Source organism: Phocoena sinus, chromosome 13, assembly GCF_008692025.1.
Source record: "Phocoena sinus isolate mPhoSin1 chromosome 13, mPhoSin1.pri, whole genome shotgun sequence".
Lineage (NCBI taxonomy): Eukaryota > Metazoa > Chordata > Mammalia > Artiodactyla > Phocoenidae > Phocoena > Phocoena sinus.
In genome coordinates this window covers 42,496,364-42,514,867 of record NC_045775.1, presented here as the reverse complement: position 1 = coordinate 42,514,867, position 18,504 = coordinate 42,496,364, and the positions used below count along the sequence as shown (strand labels likewise).

Here is an 18,504-nt window from a genome sequence, read left to right as displayed (position 1 = left end):
GTGGGGGAGGGTGGGTGGTGACAAGTTAGAAGCACTTGCGTTAGGTCCCCGCCCCCAGGAGCGGGCTCCCACAGCAAGGGGACGAAGCAAAGGCAGAAACACACCTCGCTGCGCAGCATCCCGACCGGGAGGGGCTGCGCCCACCAGTATCCCAGTCTGAGGACGGCCCGCCGCTCTCCATGGTACTGCGGAGAGCTCAGCTCCGCCCTTCTCTTTCGGAAGGACAGCACCCGGCGTCACGTAACCCAGCCTTCCCGGGCTCCACGACCGCCTCCTCCTTCCCAGCTCTTTCCCTCTCCTCCCCCTTCTACTCCCCTCCTTTGCCTGTTCTTCCCTCCCGCACTCCTGGAGATAGACGCTCAAGCCTGACGCCTCTGAAAAGGCAGCAGCAGTCGCCTTCTGCACAAACCTCAGGAAATTCGCTTTGACCGATGCATGCCTCAAGCTCTGGCTCGAGCTAAGGGGGAATAACCGGCCAGGTAAAGAAGCTCAATTTGTGTTGGGGGGAGGGGATGGGGCGAGGCTAGCTCGAGAAGGATATCTTTCCCCATTGTAACCGAGCCAGGATCCGCCACAAATGCACAGGGAAGGATGGGTGGTGGGAGGGTGGAGGAGTATAGATCTTGGTTGTTTTTCATGAAGCTTTTTAAATAGATGGTAAGAAGATGAGACAGTGGAACTGGGGTAGTAACTTAAAGACTGAATGCAGTGATTTATTAGCAAAAAAAGAAAATGGGCAAGTTAGAAACCAAAGCAATAAGATACATCTATAGCTACATCTTTCTTTCCTTTCCCCATCAGCTCCATGCTGTGCCTAGCCTTAATTTGTGCAGTTGACTCCAGGCTCTAAGACACTGCACTGGTATTAGAGATGGAGCTTAGAGACTGGGCGGGAAAGCCAGGGAGAATTTTGGGTGTGCATCGGTATTGAGGGACTTTGCAAAAGCCAGGGGGAAAAGATAGGCACTTCTAAAAATTCAAAGATTTCAGGTTCTTTATTATGGTTTATTGAAAGGTGCATGGAAAGGTGTGCGTGTGTGTGGTGTGTGTTACCGTAAACATATTAAAATAAATGCAACTGCAGCCGATGACCATACTATATCGATCCTTCCAGTGGCTTGGGAATGAATTTGATTCTAGAAATGAAAGAAAAGATTAATGAGGCTGTTAGTCTGTTTCTGAATTAGAGTGCTTCTTCCTTTGGCTGCAGTGAGGTTGTTTTTCAGATCCTTTTATTTTATCCTCTAATTTGTGAACTCACTAGGTTTTCTGGGCACCTAGAGAGAATCCTTTTCTCCATATAAATACAGATACTCTCTCACACACAATGAGCTTCCTCTAAGAACTGGGAGAGTCAGTTGACCTCCGCTGTGGTAAGAATATATATGTTTTTCCCCTTCTCTTACATGCCATGAAAAATTGTCTAGGTATGCATCAGTGGCGGAGGGCAGGAGAGAGGTGTAATGAAAGGTTTTGTGATCTATGTACTATAAGTTAATAAAATAATTGGCTCCAACTGACTTACAAAAAAAATGGTTTTCTAACACACGAGCTTGTGGATGGTTTCAAAGCACTACTCTTGATCTTGAAATTCCAGATTTATTTCAAAATGACTGAAAATTTCAGATTTCCAAGTCCAGTTAAAAAATGAAAGTATATTGAATAGTATGCTATCTTAGAATGATTTTTAAGAGCACTTTTTTCTGGCTTAGCATGGGAGTAGACAAGATATGGCTGCTGATTGCTGATGGTGTGGAATGTATCAGCCATAATAAATAAGCAACTGAGATCTTTATTTCCCTTTGCTAGTGGGCAGTGTGTGTGTGTGTGTGTGTGTGTGTGTGTGTGTGTGTCTGTAGTGTGTTGTGTGTGTGTTGAAAGAGAGAGAACCAGTCATCAATTTCATCTGGGGAGGAACTTGAAGTGGGATCCCCTAGCTTGGTGGCTCTCAGCTGACACCTGTAGGGATTGCTCTGTACTGAAGAGAAATGCTCTCAGCTCCCTCCATGGAGGAGCGGCGGCACAATGCAGTGCCATAAATTACTGCTAGTTTCAGCTTGTAGGAAAAAAAAAGTGTTAATTGGATAGTGAGCTTCTGTGTCCAGGCAATAAATTGGTTTGTGTGTGTGTGCGTGCGTGTGTGTGTGTATGTGGTGGGAGGAGATAGTGGGAAGTGGTGAGGGAAATACATGTGTTTTCTTGACATGACCAGATGACACATTTGTGATTGTTTTTTGTCAAAATGTGAGAGTAATTTTTTGGTTAAAAAAATGCCTTAAAAACAATTCACTATTTATGATTTCTATACCATTACAAGAACCTGTCAGGTTAGAGTTGAATAAAGAGAGGTGATTTAATAGTACCGTGAGTAATTCAAAGATATGATTTTAAATTCGAGCATCCTGGAACCACAGCAGCTAAGGTGACACACATGCCAGCTGCTGTTTTAACCACACAAATTCTAAGAGCTGACAGCCAGAAAGGACTTGAAGAGGAGTTAAGATCACTACACTATTAGGCAAAATATTAAATACTTCACCCATCTTTAGAGGAGTTAATATTATGGCAGCTGAGACACAAATGCTGCTAAAAATAGACATCTGACTCCAGTGGGAAGTTTTCTCCTATAACGGATTATTCCTTTAATAAAAAGGAAGAAAATACTTGGTTGAAATTTAAGAGAGATGCCCAAGAAACTATCAATATTCCTTCTCTCTCTGAGAAAAATAAAATGGTAGGAATGCTATACAAATCCATGCTGGCAGCTCCCAGTCAACATTTTGATATGCTCTGCCTGTTGTAAAATCAGCTATTAACTGAGATTTAAATAGGTTGTATTTTTATTGTCCATGTAACCAGTGCACAATACAAGCAGAAATCCCTAACAGAGCCTTTTTTTCCCTCTCCTTCTCATATATTTAAAAAATTAAACTTTCTCAGAAATAGTAAAAGACAACATTAACCGAATCTCTATACAAACCTGGGAGGGTTACCTATTAACAGTTATAATAAACTACAAGGGTAATGGCTGATTGTAAGAGTGTGATATTAATTATTAGGAGACATAAGATCTTACTTGTAGATCAGGACAAATAAGCTCCTTCCAATAAGGTTAACTCTGACTTCCTAACAGCGCTAGTTATATACCTGGTTTCTGGGCTGAATAATGATTATATGATACTCTAACAGACCTTAGAACTTAATTTTTATTTTCATTCTCTGCAGATTTCTGGGTCCTTATAAAAAGACAAAATAAAATCAAAATGCATCACCGACACACAACCAATTGACATGCTGGCACCTTAGCTTGGCCTTGCAGAGGCGGAGAGGAAAGAAGAGGAGCTGTTGTGTCTTAACAGCTTCTGGCTATTTCACAGCGTCTGTGTTTGAACCCTACTGTTGGGGAGGGACAAAGAGAAGTAAAACCCAGCCTGTGAGGCCGCCGTGTGCAAGGAATTCTGCTTTGGCTACAGTGGTACTGGAAGTCCATGATATGACAGAAGAAGCAGGCCTTTGAAGCTCCTCTGGGGTTGATAAGTGGTGCCTTAAAGAGGCAAGGGGCCCCTTTCTCCCTTCTGGTTTGGGACACTACATCCAGAGGAGAAACACTTGAGGCATTACCAAGCATTCAAGGACCCTGGTTCATTGCTGGCTTCTTGTAATTGCCTGGAAAGTGTGACTCGAACTGCTTCCCTTTTGCCTGGTACCACTGATGGTACCTGGCAGATGATGGTATTTGAAGAGTGAAGCATCTGTTGACACCACCGATAAATGGATGCGTGATTGCCCTTGACGTTCTGTTGACACCTTTTCCAGAGCGTTGCTTCCAAAGTGTATCCTCCCTTTGGTCTGGAAGTTCTGTGGCTGCCCTGTACTACTGGGGTCTACGTTCTCCAGTTGGGAGGGGACTATAGGGAGAGAGGGAGGGGTTGCTGGAAGAAGAAGAAGAAAAAAAGAGCTAGATAAAGGAGGGTGCATCCCTCCCACTCCTGCCCCTCCCCTTACCCGACTTATTTCCGGATCCCTATTTCTGCATCACGGTGTCCAGGACCATTTTGACCCTGTCGGCCCCGGCACCCCCCCGCCGCACCCCAGCCCCGAGCATGGGGACGGCGCTTCTCCAGCGCGGGGGCTGCTTTCTCGTGTGCCTCTCGCTGCTGCTCCTGGGCTGCTGGGCAGAGCTGGGCAGCGGGCTGGAGTTCCCGGGCGCTGAGGGTCAGTGGACGCGCTTCCCCAAGTGGAACGCCTGCTGCGAGAGCGAGATGAGCTTCCAGCTCAAGACGCGCAGCGCCCGGGGCCTAGTGCTCTACTTCGACGATGAGGGCTTCTGCGACTTCCTGGAGCTCATCCTGACGCGCGGCGGCCGCCTGCAGCTCAGCTTCTCCATCTTCTGCGCCGAGCCTGCCACGCTCCTGGCCGATACCCCGGTCAACGACGGCGCATGGCACAGCGTGCGTATCCGACGTCAGTTCCGCAACACCACGCTCTTCATCGACCAGGTGGAGGCCAAGTGGGTGGAGGTCAAGTCCAAGCGCCGGGACATGACGGTGTTCAGCGGCCTCTTCGTCGGGGGGCTGCCCCCGGAACTGCGCGCCGCGGCACTCAAGCTTACGCTGGCCTCCGTGCGGGAGCGAGAGCCCTTCAAAGGGTGGATTCGTGACGTGCGGGTCAACTCCTCGCAGGCCCTTCTGGTGGACAGCGGCGAGGTGAAGCTGGACGACGAGCCGCCTAACAGCGGCGGCGGGAGCCCGTGCGAGGCTGGCGAGGAGGGCGAGGGCGGGGTGTGCCTTAACGGAGGCGTGTGCTCCGTAGTGGACGACCAGGCGGTGTGTGACTGCTCGCGAACCGGCTTCCGCGGCAAAGACTGCAGCCAAGGTAAGGCCCGACGACGTCTGAGCCCCGGGGGCCTCGGCCTGGGCAGGGCGCGGGGAGGCAGGGCGAGGTAGGCCCCGGGCCCGTGCATGGGGACTTCCTTCTCTGGAGCGTGTTTCAGATAGGGTCCCGGTGAAGACCTGTTTCGGGTGTTTCTGCCTTATCACCTCTCACAGCCCCTCCCTTGGTATTCTCGTCATGGTTGAGCAGCCCCCATTTCCAGGTTCATTTCCTCCCGGGAGCCCGTTCTGCCAACCCTACTTCCTTTCAAGTGGCAGGGAGAATGACCTCTGCTCTTCATTCCTCTGGTTCTTTGCCCAGCCACTCCCTATCTTCATCAGGCTGGGGCGCACCTGAACGTAGGCTGTGCTTTTCCTCTACCACCACCAAGTCTGTAATACACCTATTTTCCCCGTATGATGCAGATAAGCATCTAGAAGATGGGGCACACGTTTGGTGAAAAATGAAGTCAGGAGAGATTCACCATGGTTGAACATCCCCACGTAGTTACTCGTTGGTAAAGGACAAGGGAGACAGGATTCATAAGCACAGCTGTGCTTTTTACAAGAAAAGTGATACGACCTGCTCCTGGTTGTGGGAAAAGGTGGTGGGGCGGGAGAGAGCTTGTGAGGATTTCCTTGATTAGAAGGAAGAGGGTTCTTGGAATTAATGTTAGTTTCTTTGGTTATGTCCAAGACCAACATTTGTCGGCTTAATAAAATTATATTATTTCTGTGGTTTCGTGAAATGGGAGAGGGGTCAGCTCGTGTTTAGAAATGTTAGAGATTAAATAGCGTATTTTTCAATTAGCAGATGACTTGGGAGGATAAATAGTACAGAAATTTAGATGTTGCTGGACTGGGAAGCTTCTTCAGGCTAATAAACAGGGGTTGCAGATGAAGGATTGCAAGAGATTTTCCAAGGATATTCAGCTAATGATATTTACCTGAGTAGTGGAGGCCAAGCTGTAATTCCTGTTGTTCTTAGGGATTGAAACAGTGTGGAATTTAAAAAACTCATATCTCTATAAGTTTTATTTTCTCCCCTTTATACATAAAATTCAGTTGTTACTGTGTTTCTCCAGTGTTGCTACACGACAGTGACCAAGGAGAAATATTGTTGTATAGACACAGGAAAGCCTATGAACAAAATCCAAGTGATATGAAAAAGAAGAAATATGGATGTATCTGTGGCTGAGATGTCAAGGTTTAAAGTAGATAGCTTATGGGTCAAATCAAAGCAATCAACACATGGATAAATGGCATTTATGGCTGATTTTTTTAAGAGGTGAATTGTTAAATCTGATTTTGAAAGCTGTAGTGACAAAAGCTCTGGTTGTATTTTATTGTATAATGTCTTCTGTTTTTTTTTTTTTTTTTTTTTGCTGACACTGCTAAGGGGAACTAGCCCTTGTAAATCTTATTGGACTTGGCAGTCCTCTCTTACCTGACTTTAAGAGAAATGAAGACTTGATAAAATTTGTAATTGTTTAAACAGCAAAGGGAGTTAGGAAGAAAAGAAATCTGGTCATTAGGAGAGTTCTGTAGCCTTCATGGGCTAATGGAAAAAAAGTAAAACATTATTTCATTGCTTTCTGCCTTCATGAAGGTTTTTGTTTTCATGTATGTTGTCTTAAGTAATTATAGAAGACTGTGTATTCCATGGCCTATACTGCACTTCAGGTTGATCAGTAAATTTCCATGGATTTAGCATCAGGCTTTATAGTTATGTTTTCCAAAAATAAAACAGTACATACTTTTTCTCTACCAAATCTAACTTAATTGTAAACCATGAATAAGATAGCTATATTTGATGGTTTGCTGTAGTATAATTTGAAGTTGCATACCTCTGCACTGATAAATAGAAATGAATTAAAAATGGACATTATTAAAAAAATGGACATTATTTTATGGGACAAATTGCTCTAAGTATCCCAGTGCCACTTTAAAATACAGAGCCGGCAATTTAACAAAGAACACATGAGATATAACTTCCTTCCTTAAATTAGGAAACAAATATGACACAATGACAGCTTGTTCTGTGTGGGAGGGTGTTTTAAATGAAAATTTTTATTTTTTTGTGCATTTTTAACGTAGGAATCCAGGGATGTGCATAATCAGGAACAGTTAAGAGTGGAGAAAGCATGGCAGAAGTAATATTTTGAAGAGAAGCAGAATTAGATAGCTCTGAAATGCATTTTGCAAGTGGATAGCTCTTTCCATGAGATGAAGAATTTGGAATTAGATATATAATTGAACAGTATACTACCTGATGCATAAGGTAATTCAACCCAGAAAAGAAAATCCATCAGGATAGTTCTGGAGCATTGATTCATTTTGAAAATTTGAAATGAAAACGGAGTGCAAAGATCACCACTAGTCATGAAAGGAAAACAAAAGGCTGGGTTCCTTTGATTATCACAGAAATGGGAGATGGAGTGATAAAGGCAGAGTTGGTCTCCCCAGAAGGATTGGCTCCATTTTGCTTATTTTCCCTGTTTCATGTGTGTCAAGTGACTATTAAATAATTAATTGAGAATGGCTGCCTCTCCCAACACCAATCATGTATTGATGGCTAGGGATAGATGATTTCTATTCAGATGAAGTATAAACAAAGCCCTGCCTGTAGCCAGTATTTGCACTGATTGCCACATTAAAGAAATAATAATAATTTAAAAACAAATAAATCCATACTCATTAGAGAAAATTTGGAAAAAAATTAACAGCAAACATTAAACAATATTCAAATTATATCTGGTCCCAACTATAATTTCTTTTTTTTTAACTTAATGAAAAGTCTAATATTATTTTAGTTGCCTTTGTATTCAAAATACAGTAAGAATTATTAAAAATAAAATAAGAATATTCTTTTTTTCTAGAATGTCTTTAAACAACTTATACATCTATGGATTTCTAGAATATTTTCATTTAATGAGCTCATGTTCATCCTTGCTCTATTTGTTCAGGCAGGCCTAGCAAGTTTTATTTATTTATTTATGTGGTGATGTAAAGAGAACACAAGGACAGTTATGTGTCATGATCAGGTTAGTGACAGAGCCTGGGTAAGAGCGCCAACACCCTTATTCTCAAGCCCTGTACTTATCATGTCTGCTGAATAAGATTTCCAGTTTATTAGGTTTGATATTTTTTTCAGATTCAGGGATTATTCAAAAGAAAAAAATATATATATATGGCTGATGGAACAGAACTAACTTATGTGTTTTGTCCCTGAGAGTCAGCCTCAGACGTCACTATACAAGAATGTCACCGTTCCTGAATGATGGATGCTTATAGGGTACATAGCTTTTTCAGTGAATCATACCCATCTAAGTGCCCTGGGACCATTATTATTTAATAAGTTTCTACTTAAGGAGACTAATAATTTCTTAGCAGCTTAAAAGAATTAGTGAATTCTATGGCTGCCCAGTTAAAAATGAGAATAAAACGCTGATCAATGAGAATTTAAGTTATATGTTTTACGATTTCCAGGTCCAGGTTTTATGCATTTTAGGGTCCCTTATATGAAAATTTCATACTAGACTCTGAGTATCAATTTGATTCCTCTGTTTAAGTAGCCAGAAACACATATGGCTTATGATGGCTGATTGCTTAATATCACTAAACATGACAGGGTGATAGATATCATTTAATAAAGCCTCTGCTTCCTATGACTTTACTGATGTGGCCAGACGGACAACCATATTCACTCACTCATTTATTCATTCATTCCTTTCTTTGTTCAACAAATATTGACTGAGTGCTTTGTATGTGCCTGAATCATAGGCCCAAGCAATACAATTGTGAGTAAACTCTCAGAAATAGTTCCTACCTTAATAGGAAGGTAGAAGCCTCACATTTCTTTGCAGAGGCACAGTAATTAAAAACTAAATAAATGAAAACTTTAAATGATGGTATGTATTTTGAAGGACAGGTACATGGTACTTTGAGAACTTTAAAGTAGTGTGAACAGACCTAATCAAAAAAAATTTTTCCTTAGGGGTGATATTTAAACTAAAATCTGAGAGTTGAGAAGGAATTAGCCAGGTAAAGGCAGAGGAGAAATATTAGGTCCGAAGCCTGGGGCAGGAGATGGCATGGCACATTCAGACAACTGAGGGAAGGCCCTTGAGTATGGAGCTCTTAGAGAGAGGAGTAGGGCCAGGTCATGCAGGGCCTTCTAGCCCATGTCAGGGATTTTAATCTTTATTGTGAAAATGATGAAAAAACAACAGAGGGAGTTTAGTGTGGAAGGCAAGGAGGAGGGTATCATTATCAAATTTACATTTCAAAAATGTCACTGACTACAGTGTAGAGACCAGATTGATAGGGGCCTAGAGAAAAAGAGAAAGCATGATTTTCTGTCAGTCAACAACATTTGTTAAGCACACACTGTAAACTGTAGATTGAACCAGGGGACATAGAGGACAAGATTCTTTCTCTAAGGAAGTTAGAATCTTTGTGAGCTTGGTTATGTATAGAACTCTAAGGCCACTTGTTTGGAACACTGTGGCTCTACTTGTAAAATGCATTATCTGAACCCTTTATGTGGATTATCATGTGGTCTCTGTCAGATATCCCCATCGAATCTGTAGGCTCCTGGAGCACATTGGCAGTGCCATACTTTATTATACCCCCAAGTACCTCGCTCAACATGCCTTCCTTCTGACAGTATATATTGATTGATTGATTCTAGGCTTTCAATATTTTAACAGCTACAATAAAGGGAAATACTACGTACATACTTATAATTTTCATAAGGTTAAAAAATTGTAAGTAGTTAGGTAGTACCTAGTATAGGTAGATACTAGACAAAAATGATTCAGAGATTTTGCCAGTTTTGTTTGAAGCCTACCATCTGAGGAAAAGGTGGATCATCTGTGCTGAGAAAGCTTTGAGTGGAATGGATAAATTCATAATTTTGATTTAGATAAAATGTTCTGAGAAGCTCTTAAAGCATAACAATGATCTATCACAGTAAGCTTATCTTGATTATAAACTAATAATCAAAACTGAGTTACCATTCTAAAATGCCACAGATGAGGTTGAATGTGTTATTTTAACTATTCTGAGATGCATTTGAATTATGTAGGCTGTGGGACCATGCTGCCTGGTTTAAGTGGGCACACTCAAATTTTATTCCTCAATATTGTCATCTGTGAAAATGGTATAATAATAGTACTTACTTCATAGGGCTCTTAGCAAAATTAAGCAGGTGACTTCATGTAAAGCTCTTAGAACAGTGTCTGGCACATAATAAATATTCTGAAGTACCCACTTGCTATTTTTGTTACTATTATCACCACTACCATCAGCACCACTACTTCTACTGATACTATTTTCTTTAGGGCTACTGTCAAGCAAAATTCAAATATGGAACATTTTCTTTTTCATTTAAAAGGAATTCTAATGTAATAATGATCCTTGCTTGATTAGCCCAAAAGTTTCAGCTTATAAAGAAAAGCAAAGAGTAAACACATTGAGCCTCTATTTCTGTTTTACACAGCTGTGCTCTAATGTTAACCATGTCTGGTTGTGATTCAAAATATTTAAAACATCATATTCTACTTGAGAATTTTTATTATGATTAAGTGAGCCTTTAACAGAAAGGCATTTGTAAAAACTGTCACTTTCCATATAAACTAATACCTTTATCCATCCCAATCCTATACTTAGTGATTTTTACTATATTTATTCTAATGTATAGGTATAGATATCTAATGGATCTATCCTATTTATATTTTGTCTTTGAGGCTTTTTGATAAGTTAAAGTTATTTACATGTATGTTGCAGAGAAGCTAGGATACTTGAGCTTTAAAAAGCTCAAGAAAGATTTCTTATAGTTATAAACAGATTATATTTTTAGTGTAAAGTCATATATGCTAGTAACATCATGTTCCAGTTTTGGATAGCATTAAATGAAATGTGACAATTAAATGGTTATTTAAGGAATCCCTGATTGACTGCAAAAAGGACAGGTACTATATAATATTTCTGTTATTCTTAGCTGCATTCTGAGTATTAGGACCCTGAGCCACACTGGTTTCTGAAAACAGGAACCACATTCCATATCCCTTTCTCAGTGAGCAGTTGGTGGCTACACCGTTCGTAGGGTTAACTCCTATAAATATACACTGAAAATTAGGCCTTATTAAGATATTCAGGTTTTGTTTTATTATGGAGATAATAAACCTATTATTAGAAGTTTTTAGCACGCACACTGTACTTTCAAAAAATTGCACAAGTATATTTGACATAATTCAGAATAAATCATTTTTGCATTCCAGAAGATTTTAGTTCATTATGCATCACAGTATTATGCAAAACCCTTATACTTTTTCCTTGTGTACTTCTCTATAATTTTATGGCTCAGTCCCTTTCTATTACTTGGAAGTGCAGGAATAGGTAAGTGTGTGTGGTCCTTGCTGAGTAGTAAGTCTTAAAATGTCTGAATTAAGTTTTGGGAAAAAAAGTTTTTTTTGTTAGTTGCTTTAGAGGTCTTCAGAAATTGCATGGCTTTTTGGTTTTCTCTCTTAAGCATGGAGTCCATGTATTCCCACTTGAATATGCGAATGGGTACAATGCTCTCTCAGATTCTTTTCCTACAGTGTTATCTTTTCCACAATGTGTGTAAACAGAATGTGGCATGGGGTCTGAAGAACTAAATTCCAGGTGTGGCATTGCCTCTAAGTTGCTTTTAAAAGTAGAGTAAAGCTGCTAATGTCCTAATTTCAATTTCCAAGATTGCAAATTGAGAAACACCTAATCAGACTACTTCTGATTGTGAACCCCTGCTAACCTACCTCAAAGAGTGTTTGTGAGTAGCTGATACATGTAAACTCTCAGAAAAGCTTGAAAATTTAGAAGAAATATCTAATGGCAGCAGCATAGTGGCTCTAGGATTTGTGAATGTTAATAGTGAAAATGTTAAACTTGGTTCTGTAAATCTACTTTGAGGTCATTTTAGATGAATTTTAGATCATTAACACTCAATAGTAGGTGTAAGATTTGGTGGAGTTCTCTTAGTACCTATTGACACATATAGACAAGCTGAATAAAGAGGGCAGTGGTCTCCTTGTTCCTCCTGTGTGAAATCTAAACAAATGAAATTAGTAATTTAAGGTAGCAACTGTATGAGTACGTATTGCATGATTCTATTTATTTGAAGTTCAAAACAGACACAACTAATCTGTGGTGATAGAGGTCAGAATAGAAGTTACCTTTTAGTAGTGTTGATTAGAAGAGGACACAGTGGAGCCTTTGGCATGATCTGGGTGTAGTTACATGGGCATATATATTTGTAAAGATGCATGTATTATACACTTAAGATTTATGTACTTTACTGTATATAAGCTCTACCTGAAAAAAAAAATCCTTCAGATTGTGAAAGGAATGTTGCTCAATGAATACTAATGCACTGAAAACGTATAAAAAATTACTTACAAAGGGGTCCTTAATGTAAATCCATATTTACAAATCTTAGCAAAAGAGTCAAATATTTGTAACATAAATCCAATGACCGTTCCAGGGAGCAAGTGTATTTATATATGAATACATCTAAGAGAAAGGAGAGAGAGTATTGTTTTAAATACCTTACAACCTTTGAACTTGTTTCCAATTTCTTGTGCTTTTATAATGAAGATAAAACATAGGTTCTTATTTTACATTTTCATCTGTTGAGTGAAAGTCTTACCAATACATTCAAGCAATGTATGTTTTCTAATTAGAACAACTCAACTGCTGGTATTTTAGGTAATTAGTAATCAGTAAGTTGTAAAAGCTCAAATATTTGAGTGAGTGATTGGATATTGGAAAAAAAATCACTAGCCCAACTATACTGTCTAAATCTACAAATATACATGATTTCTCCCCCAAAATATTAGGCATCAAATTGTTTTAAAAGATGCACTAGGCACCCCTACTTTAACAGTGCCATAAGCACTTCTTGAATGTGAATACAATTTAACATCATTCTGTTTAGAATCACATTTATTATACTTACTATTTAGTGTTTACTGAGTGAAAGGCATTGTATACAAAGTATACAAAGTATCCTTTATCTGTTTTACCTCATTTATTCCTGCAACATCGTACTTGATAGGTTTTATAAAATTCCCATCTTACAAATGTTAAAACTATGTATGTATTAGAAAAGCTAACTTGCCAAAAGTTCCATAGCTCAATGGCAGAGATGAAATTTGAGCCCAGGTGTGTCTGTTGCCCCAGCAGGCAACTCTGTCCATTACATGACAAAACCTGTGTGTTTTAACAGACAGGTAATGGCTGCTGAAAATGTATTCACTAGTTGTTAACTTGGTGCTAATTTGAATGGCCAATTTATAATAACGCCTTCAGAATTGAGGATTGTGGCAGACCCTTATATTCAGTGCCATTTCCTAATGTCATGATAGTAAAGAAATGGATTAGCTTGTCAGGATCCATCACACTTTGTTTCTATAATGCTTGCTTATTTGCTGCTTTTGTTGGCCTTCTATTCATATTCTGCTTAATAGGTTGATTCTACTCTAATGTAACCAGAAGTAAAGCCCCGGTATATTGCATCTAAAGAATATTACAACTAATTCTTGATCTTTTGAATGAAAATATTTAGTTTTCAGAAAACAAGCAACACAATTTTCATCTATTTCAGATTCTAGGAGGTAAAATTATTGAAAATATCAAAGTCCATGGTGATTCAGCACAAATGTAAAGACCTAGGCCAGTTCCCTAAGTAGGCCCTTTGTGAGAGTTGCTGAGTCAGAACATGGTTCTGCTGAAGATATAGATGATGGTACGCTGGGCACTTAACTGAAATTACATGATGAGAAAATAGTGTCTCTTTTTGCACAAGTGAGTTTGGCTTCCCAACGCATTGCCTAAATTTGAACTTGGGAGTACTTCTTAGAGTTAGATATATTCTCTATGCTATTTCTGGTATATATGAGAAACTATTATTGGAAAGAAGTGGGAGGAAAGTAAGACTGACCTGGTAAGATGAAGTGCTGATCTGGACTCTTGTCTAGTTACTTGTGCTCAAAACTATCGGGACTGTAATTAGAAATACATTGATGCCACATTATGGGAACAAGTGCTACTTCAAATAGCATTTTCTCAGATTGGTTCCCAGGAGGGATCTGGTGGTCTAAAAGTTACAAGAGGTGCTGCCAAGAGAACAGTTGCCTCACTAGCATCTTAACATCAGGAGGGGCTTTCTGTGTTTAATTATAGACATAATGAATTCTGTGTGGATGGCAATCTATAACAGAAGCAGCACTGATCACAGCTTAGGAGTTACTGTGGTTTGTGACCTCACAATACCTGGCCTTGTACGTGGAACCATCTAAGCTTAGGTGTTACTCAGACGTTGCTGGATTCAGCAGAATGAACCGCCCCAGTCCAGCAGAGGCAAGGAAATTAAAGACTCAGGTTTTTCTTCTAAGTAATGATGTCTCTCTATAATTAAGCATGCCTGGAGTCTCCTTAGGGAAGTAGCTGGCATGGCAGCATATAACTATAGCTGCCGTATGGAAGACACTACCTTCCAGCTTAAGCTCTTCGTCTTGAGTGCAAAATTGATTTTCTTCTGCAAATAATGTAGTTATTTATTTAAAGTTACTATATGTGATGTTTAAGGTACTAAATGTTTAATTTGTCCAGTTGAAAACATTGTAAAAATAGGAAGTTATATATTGCATTTCATGACCCAAATGCACAATTACATGTGCAGGAGGATACATTTATGAACCCCTATTTTAAAAATTGGGCCAACTTTCTGTTAAATAAAGTATTGAGATTTTAAAATAATGAGACATTTGTTTTTGATACATACATGTATGTCTGTGTATATGCATATAAACAGAGAGATATACACAAAAATATGACATGTACAAGAAAATTACATAATGTAAACAGAGAAGGATATTATTTAAAAGTCTGAGAAATCATATTAAAATCCTCAAAAATATATATTGGTTAAACATATCATTAAAATGTCTTTATGGTTTAAAATAGCCTATATATGTATTTTTTCTATACAAGAACTTAGAAACCAAAAAAATGTATCCTTAAAGTATGACAAATGACTTTCTGTGATCAGGCATAGTATTAAAAGATTTTGAGGTTTTTGCAAAGTAGCATTTTCATACTATTGATTAACAACATCCCAACTGTACCTGGGGGTTGTATGAAAGACTAAATGTATTATCTTGCTCTAAGATTTCTCTGACAGTTACCAAGAGTAAGTTACTTTGATGAAACTTTATTATTATAAAATAATAATAGTTATTATTTACCTATCTATTGGAATGAGCCACAGTTATGTTCAAAAAGGTGAAAAAGTTAAGCTAATATTAATAATGACTTCTTTAAAACTTTCATACATAAGAAAACCAGGAGGTTAAACTTACTGAGCTCCCAGTGAGTTCAGTATAAGCTAAGACCACCGCAGGAATATTTTGAAACTGCCAGCCAGTTTTTTAAAAAGTCAATAATAGCCCCCAAACCTCTTTTACCAGAGTAGGTAGGGAATCTATACAAAATTTTGTTTTTAATATTTAAATGAGGCATTTATAAGTTTCAGAACATGCCTCATTGGTCAGTTTCTATCATTATATGGGAATTTTTTTGGTATATGCATCATTAATTCTCTCTTCCTCTGGCCTTTTCCACCTTTGTTCAGATTAGAATGGTAGAGTTAAAACAATATGATTTTCTTCTACCACAATTTATATTTTTTTGACTCAAATAACATTTAAAGTTTTTTTTTTTTTCATGAATTGTATCCACTCTTTCTTCTTCTTCAGCTCTCTACCTTGACTTCCTTCATCAAAGTACAGGCAGAGGTAGAGCTTCATGAATTAGAATAATTCTTCATCTGGGGATGGTGATCCTCTCTGACTGTTAGTGAGAGCTGTCCCCTTTCCCAGAGGTCACTGGAAATAAAGAAAAGTGATGGGTGCCTCTCCCTCCCCCAGACTCAGGACATTATTCATCCTGGAAAAAGTCCCTGTTTGCATGACACAGAAAATGTGTTTCATCCTGAAATAGAGGCAATATAGATTTGGATTGGGGCCAGATGTATAATCTTGGCGTGTCTTCTGCCCATAAGAGATGAAGGGTGGAAGGATGATGAGGCCTCAGGGAAGCTGTGAAGCTTGGGATGTGTGATAATTGAGAAAATGAGACAGAAGACTGAGAAAGAGGAACAGGAGATAGGAAAAAAGAAGATGATTGGGGAAAAAGGAGTGTTGGAGAAAAAGATTAGTTGAGAGAGAGTGGAGAACTAACAGAATTTGAAACAACCAGAACATTGAGAGCTGGTGACTTAAAATACAAAAAATCGCACATCTGGTTAGTGGAGGAGAGAACAAGAATATACATTTCTTGACTTCTAGTCCTGGCATTGAGCTGAGGGCAAGCATAGGGGGAAGAAAAAGACAAGGATAAACATATTATTGTCTACAATTCAGTCATAGAAACTATAATCATTCTTTGTCTTTGGCAATGTGTTATTGGGCTTTTTCCTACTAATACCAATAAGAACAACAACAATAGCAAAATTGTACATAACTCATACTGTGTCAGACACTATTTTAAGTTCTTTACACATATTAATTCATTTAATTGTCCCCACAAACCTATAAGGTAGGTGCTATTTTCTCCATTTTAAAGATGTGAAAACTGAGGCCCACTAGGAATTTGCAAAGCTGGTATTCTAACCAAGACTGCATGACTCCTGAGGCCATGCCCTGAACTTGTAATTCCTTCTTTTTTAATATTAAAATAATGACTGTGTATCCTCTATACACTCTTTCACGTGTAAGAATCTCCCCTGTGTTTAAAAGATGCCTGTATAAGCTAATACAATTTCATATTTATTTTTCTCCCCTTCTCTTAGTATTCCATTTAAGTGTTTAATAAGTATTTCTGGGCAGAATTTCTTCCTTAAATTTAATGAAAATCCTTTCTCTGCTGACATTAATTTATTCTTGTTATGTCCTCAGTGCAAATAAAATTCATATAGTCAGTATCTCCTTGACTTATCTTAATCTGCCTAAGAGAAAGAGTACTGTTTTCACTGAACTAAAACATTTCAGATCTCCCTTCTGTGAAACTGGTCAGACATTCAGCCTCCTTCTCCTAGTAACTGCCTGCTTTATTTATTTTACTCACTATTACTCCAATTCACTAATACTCTCCCAAAGATTAGTTCCCAAAATGTACTGCAGTCCTCTTGATATGTTCGTTAGCATTGTTGCACTTTCATGGACTCCCTAACCGTTCCTCTCCCTTCTGTCTGACTTGCTAATTTCCTTTTATACCTTGGACATGGCATTGGAAAGGGCTTCATAAAATCCTTGGTAGTTTGTTGTTACCTGGTGGTTAAAAAAAAAGGTCTCTGTCATTAGTGTGTGTAGATCAGGCAGTCCAGGATTGTGTAAAGGGAAGAGTCTTGATAGCATTGCATTTTTAAGCCCGAAAAGTAGGCCAGAAAAATATGAGCTGACAAACAGAAAAAAGAATTTGGACTAAGAAAAATGAGCAGTGGTTGCCTGGTCCACAGAGCGCTAACCAATGTAAATGGATTTGAACCAGATTGTGTTGAGGTAGGCCCAAGGAAAGAGTAAACAACATTTGCTTGTAATTCTAGTATAACTGTGAGAACAGGCCAGCGGAAGTGGTGGGCAAATATCTATTCCTGGAGATCCTTAACAATAGCTTAGACAGACAACTGCTGCTCTTAAATTGTTTAAGATGTCCCTTCTTCTGATCAGAGGCCTGGACTAAATGACCTTCAAAATACATTTTCAGCTCATAGTTATGTAAATAATTGTACTTTTGGGAAAACTTTTAACATACGAATCTTCCAAGTATGAGATAGAAATAGCCCAAGACAACACCCACCCCTAAAAAAAGCTCCCCAAAACTACCCCCTGCCAAAAAAAGAAAAAAAAAAAAAACAAAACAGAAAATCTATTTTAAGAGTGTCTGAAGTTAGAATTCACACATTCATTTGAGTAAAATATGGCACCAACTGCTACAGAGCATAAATTACTTCCCCAGTTGCCTTAACTTGCTGTGCTGCATACAGGTGTCCCTGGAATCCACTCTGGGCGGGCTCTCTGCCCATATGCTTCTGTTTGCCCTGAGCCAGCTGCCCTTGTAGTCCTCTTTACTCAGTGGATTGCCCCAGTTTCATGTTTCCTTCAACGTGGTTGAGCTCGAGTTACAGCTGCTGCCTGTATCTCAACGTACCTTGTACTTGTTCATGCTGCCATCTCCATGGTATCCTCCTGGTACTGAATCCACATCCACCAGGTGTGATATTTCTGCCCTGCCACCTCACTGCAGCACATTTGAGTGGTATCACTCCCATATCAAGCCTTTTATATTCTGGGTCATTGCTCTTCCTCTGGGAAATACAGCTTTGGATAAAAGGGGTTTTAGCACTTGTGTGAATTCTTCCTGGAGAAGGATGAGATGAAAGGGCGAAAAATAGTTTTTGAGTTAAAAACAAAACGAAGAAAATAAAACCAAAGCAACAACCATTCACAACAATAAGAACACTTTTTTATGGGTACTCTGTAATGTCCATGGTTTCTTAGTACAGCCAGTTACACAAACCAGAAATCTAGCT

At 39.2% G+C, this 18,504-nt stretch overlaps 1 protein-coding gene across 15 annotated transcripts in view; it reads left to right on the top strand.

Annotated features, from left to right (window-relative positions):
- Positions 1-326: 326 nt before the first annotated feature.
- Positions 327-18,504, top strand: part of NRXN1 (neurexin 1) — a 1,148,195-nt gene continuing 1,130,017 nt past the window's right edge. For 13 of the 15 annotated variants that reach the window (XM_032653220.1, XM_032653228.1, XM_032653226.1 and 10 more), the window contains exon 1: positions 4,104-4,875. In XM_032653220.1, coding sequence (XP_032509111.1) covers positions 4,104-4,875 — 772 coding nt within the window. Of the gene's footprint in view, positions 480-3,225; positions 4,876-18,504 lie in introns of those variants that run through there. The other 2 variants (XM_032653219.1, XM_032653234.1) reach the window with 2 other exon arrangements.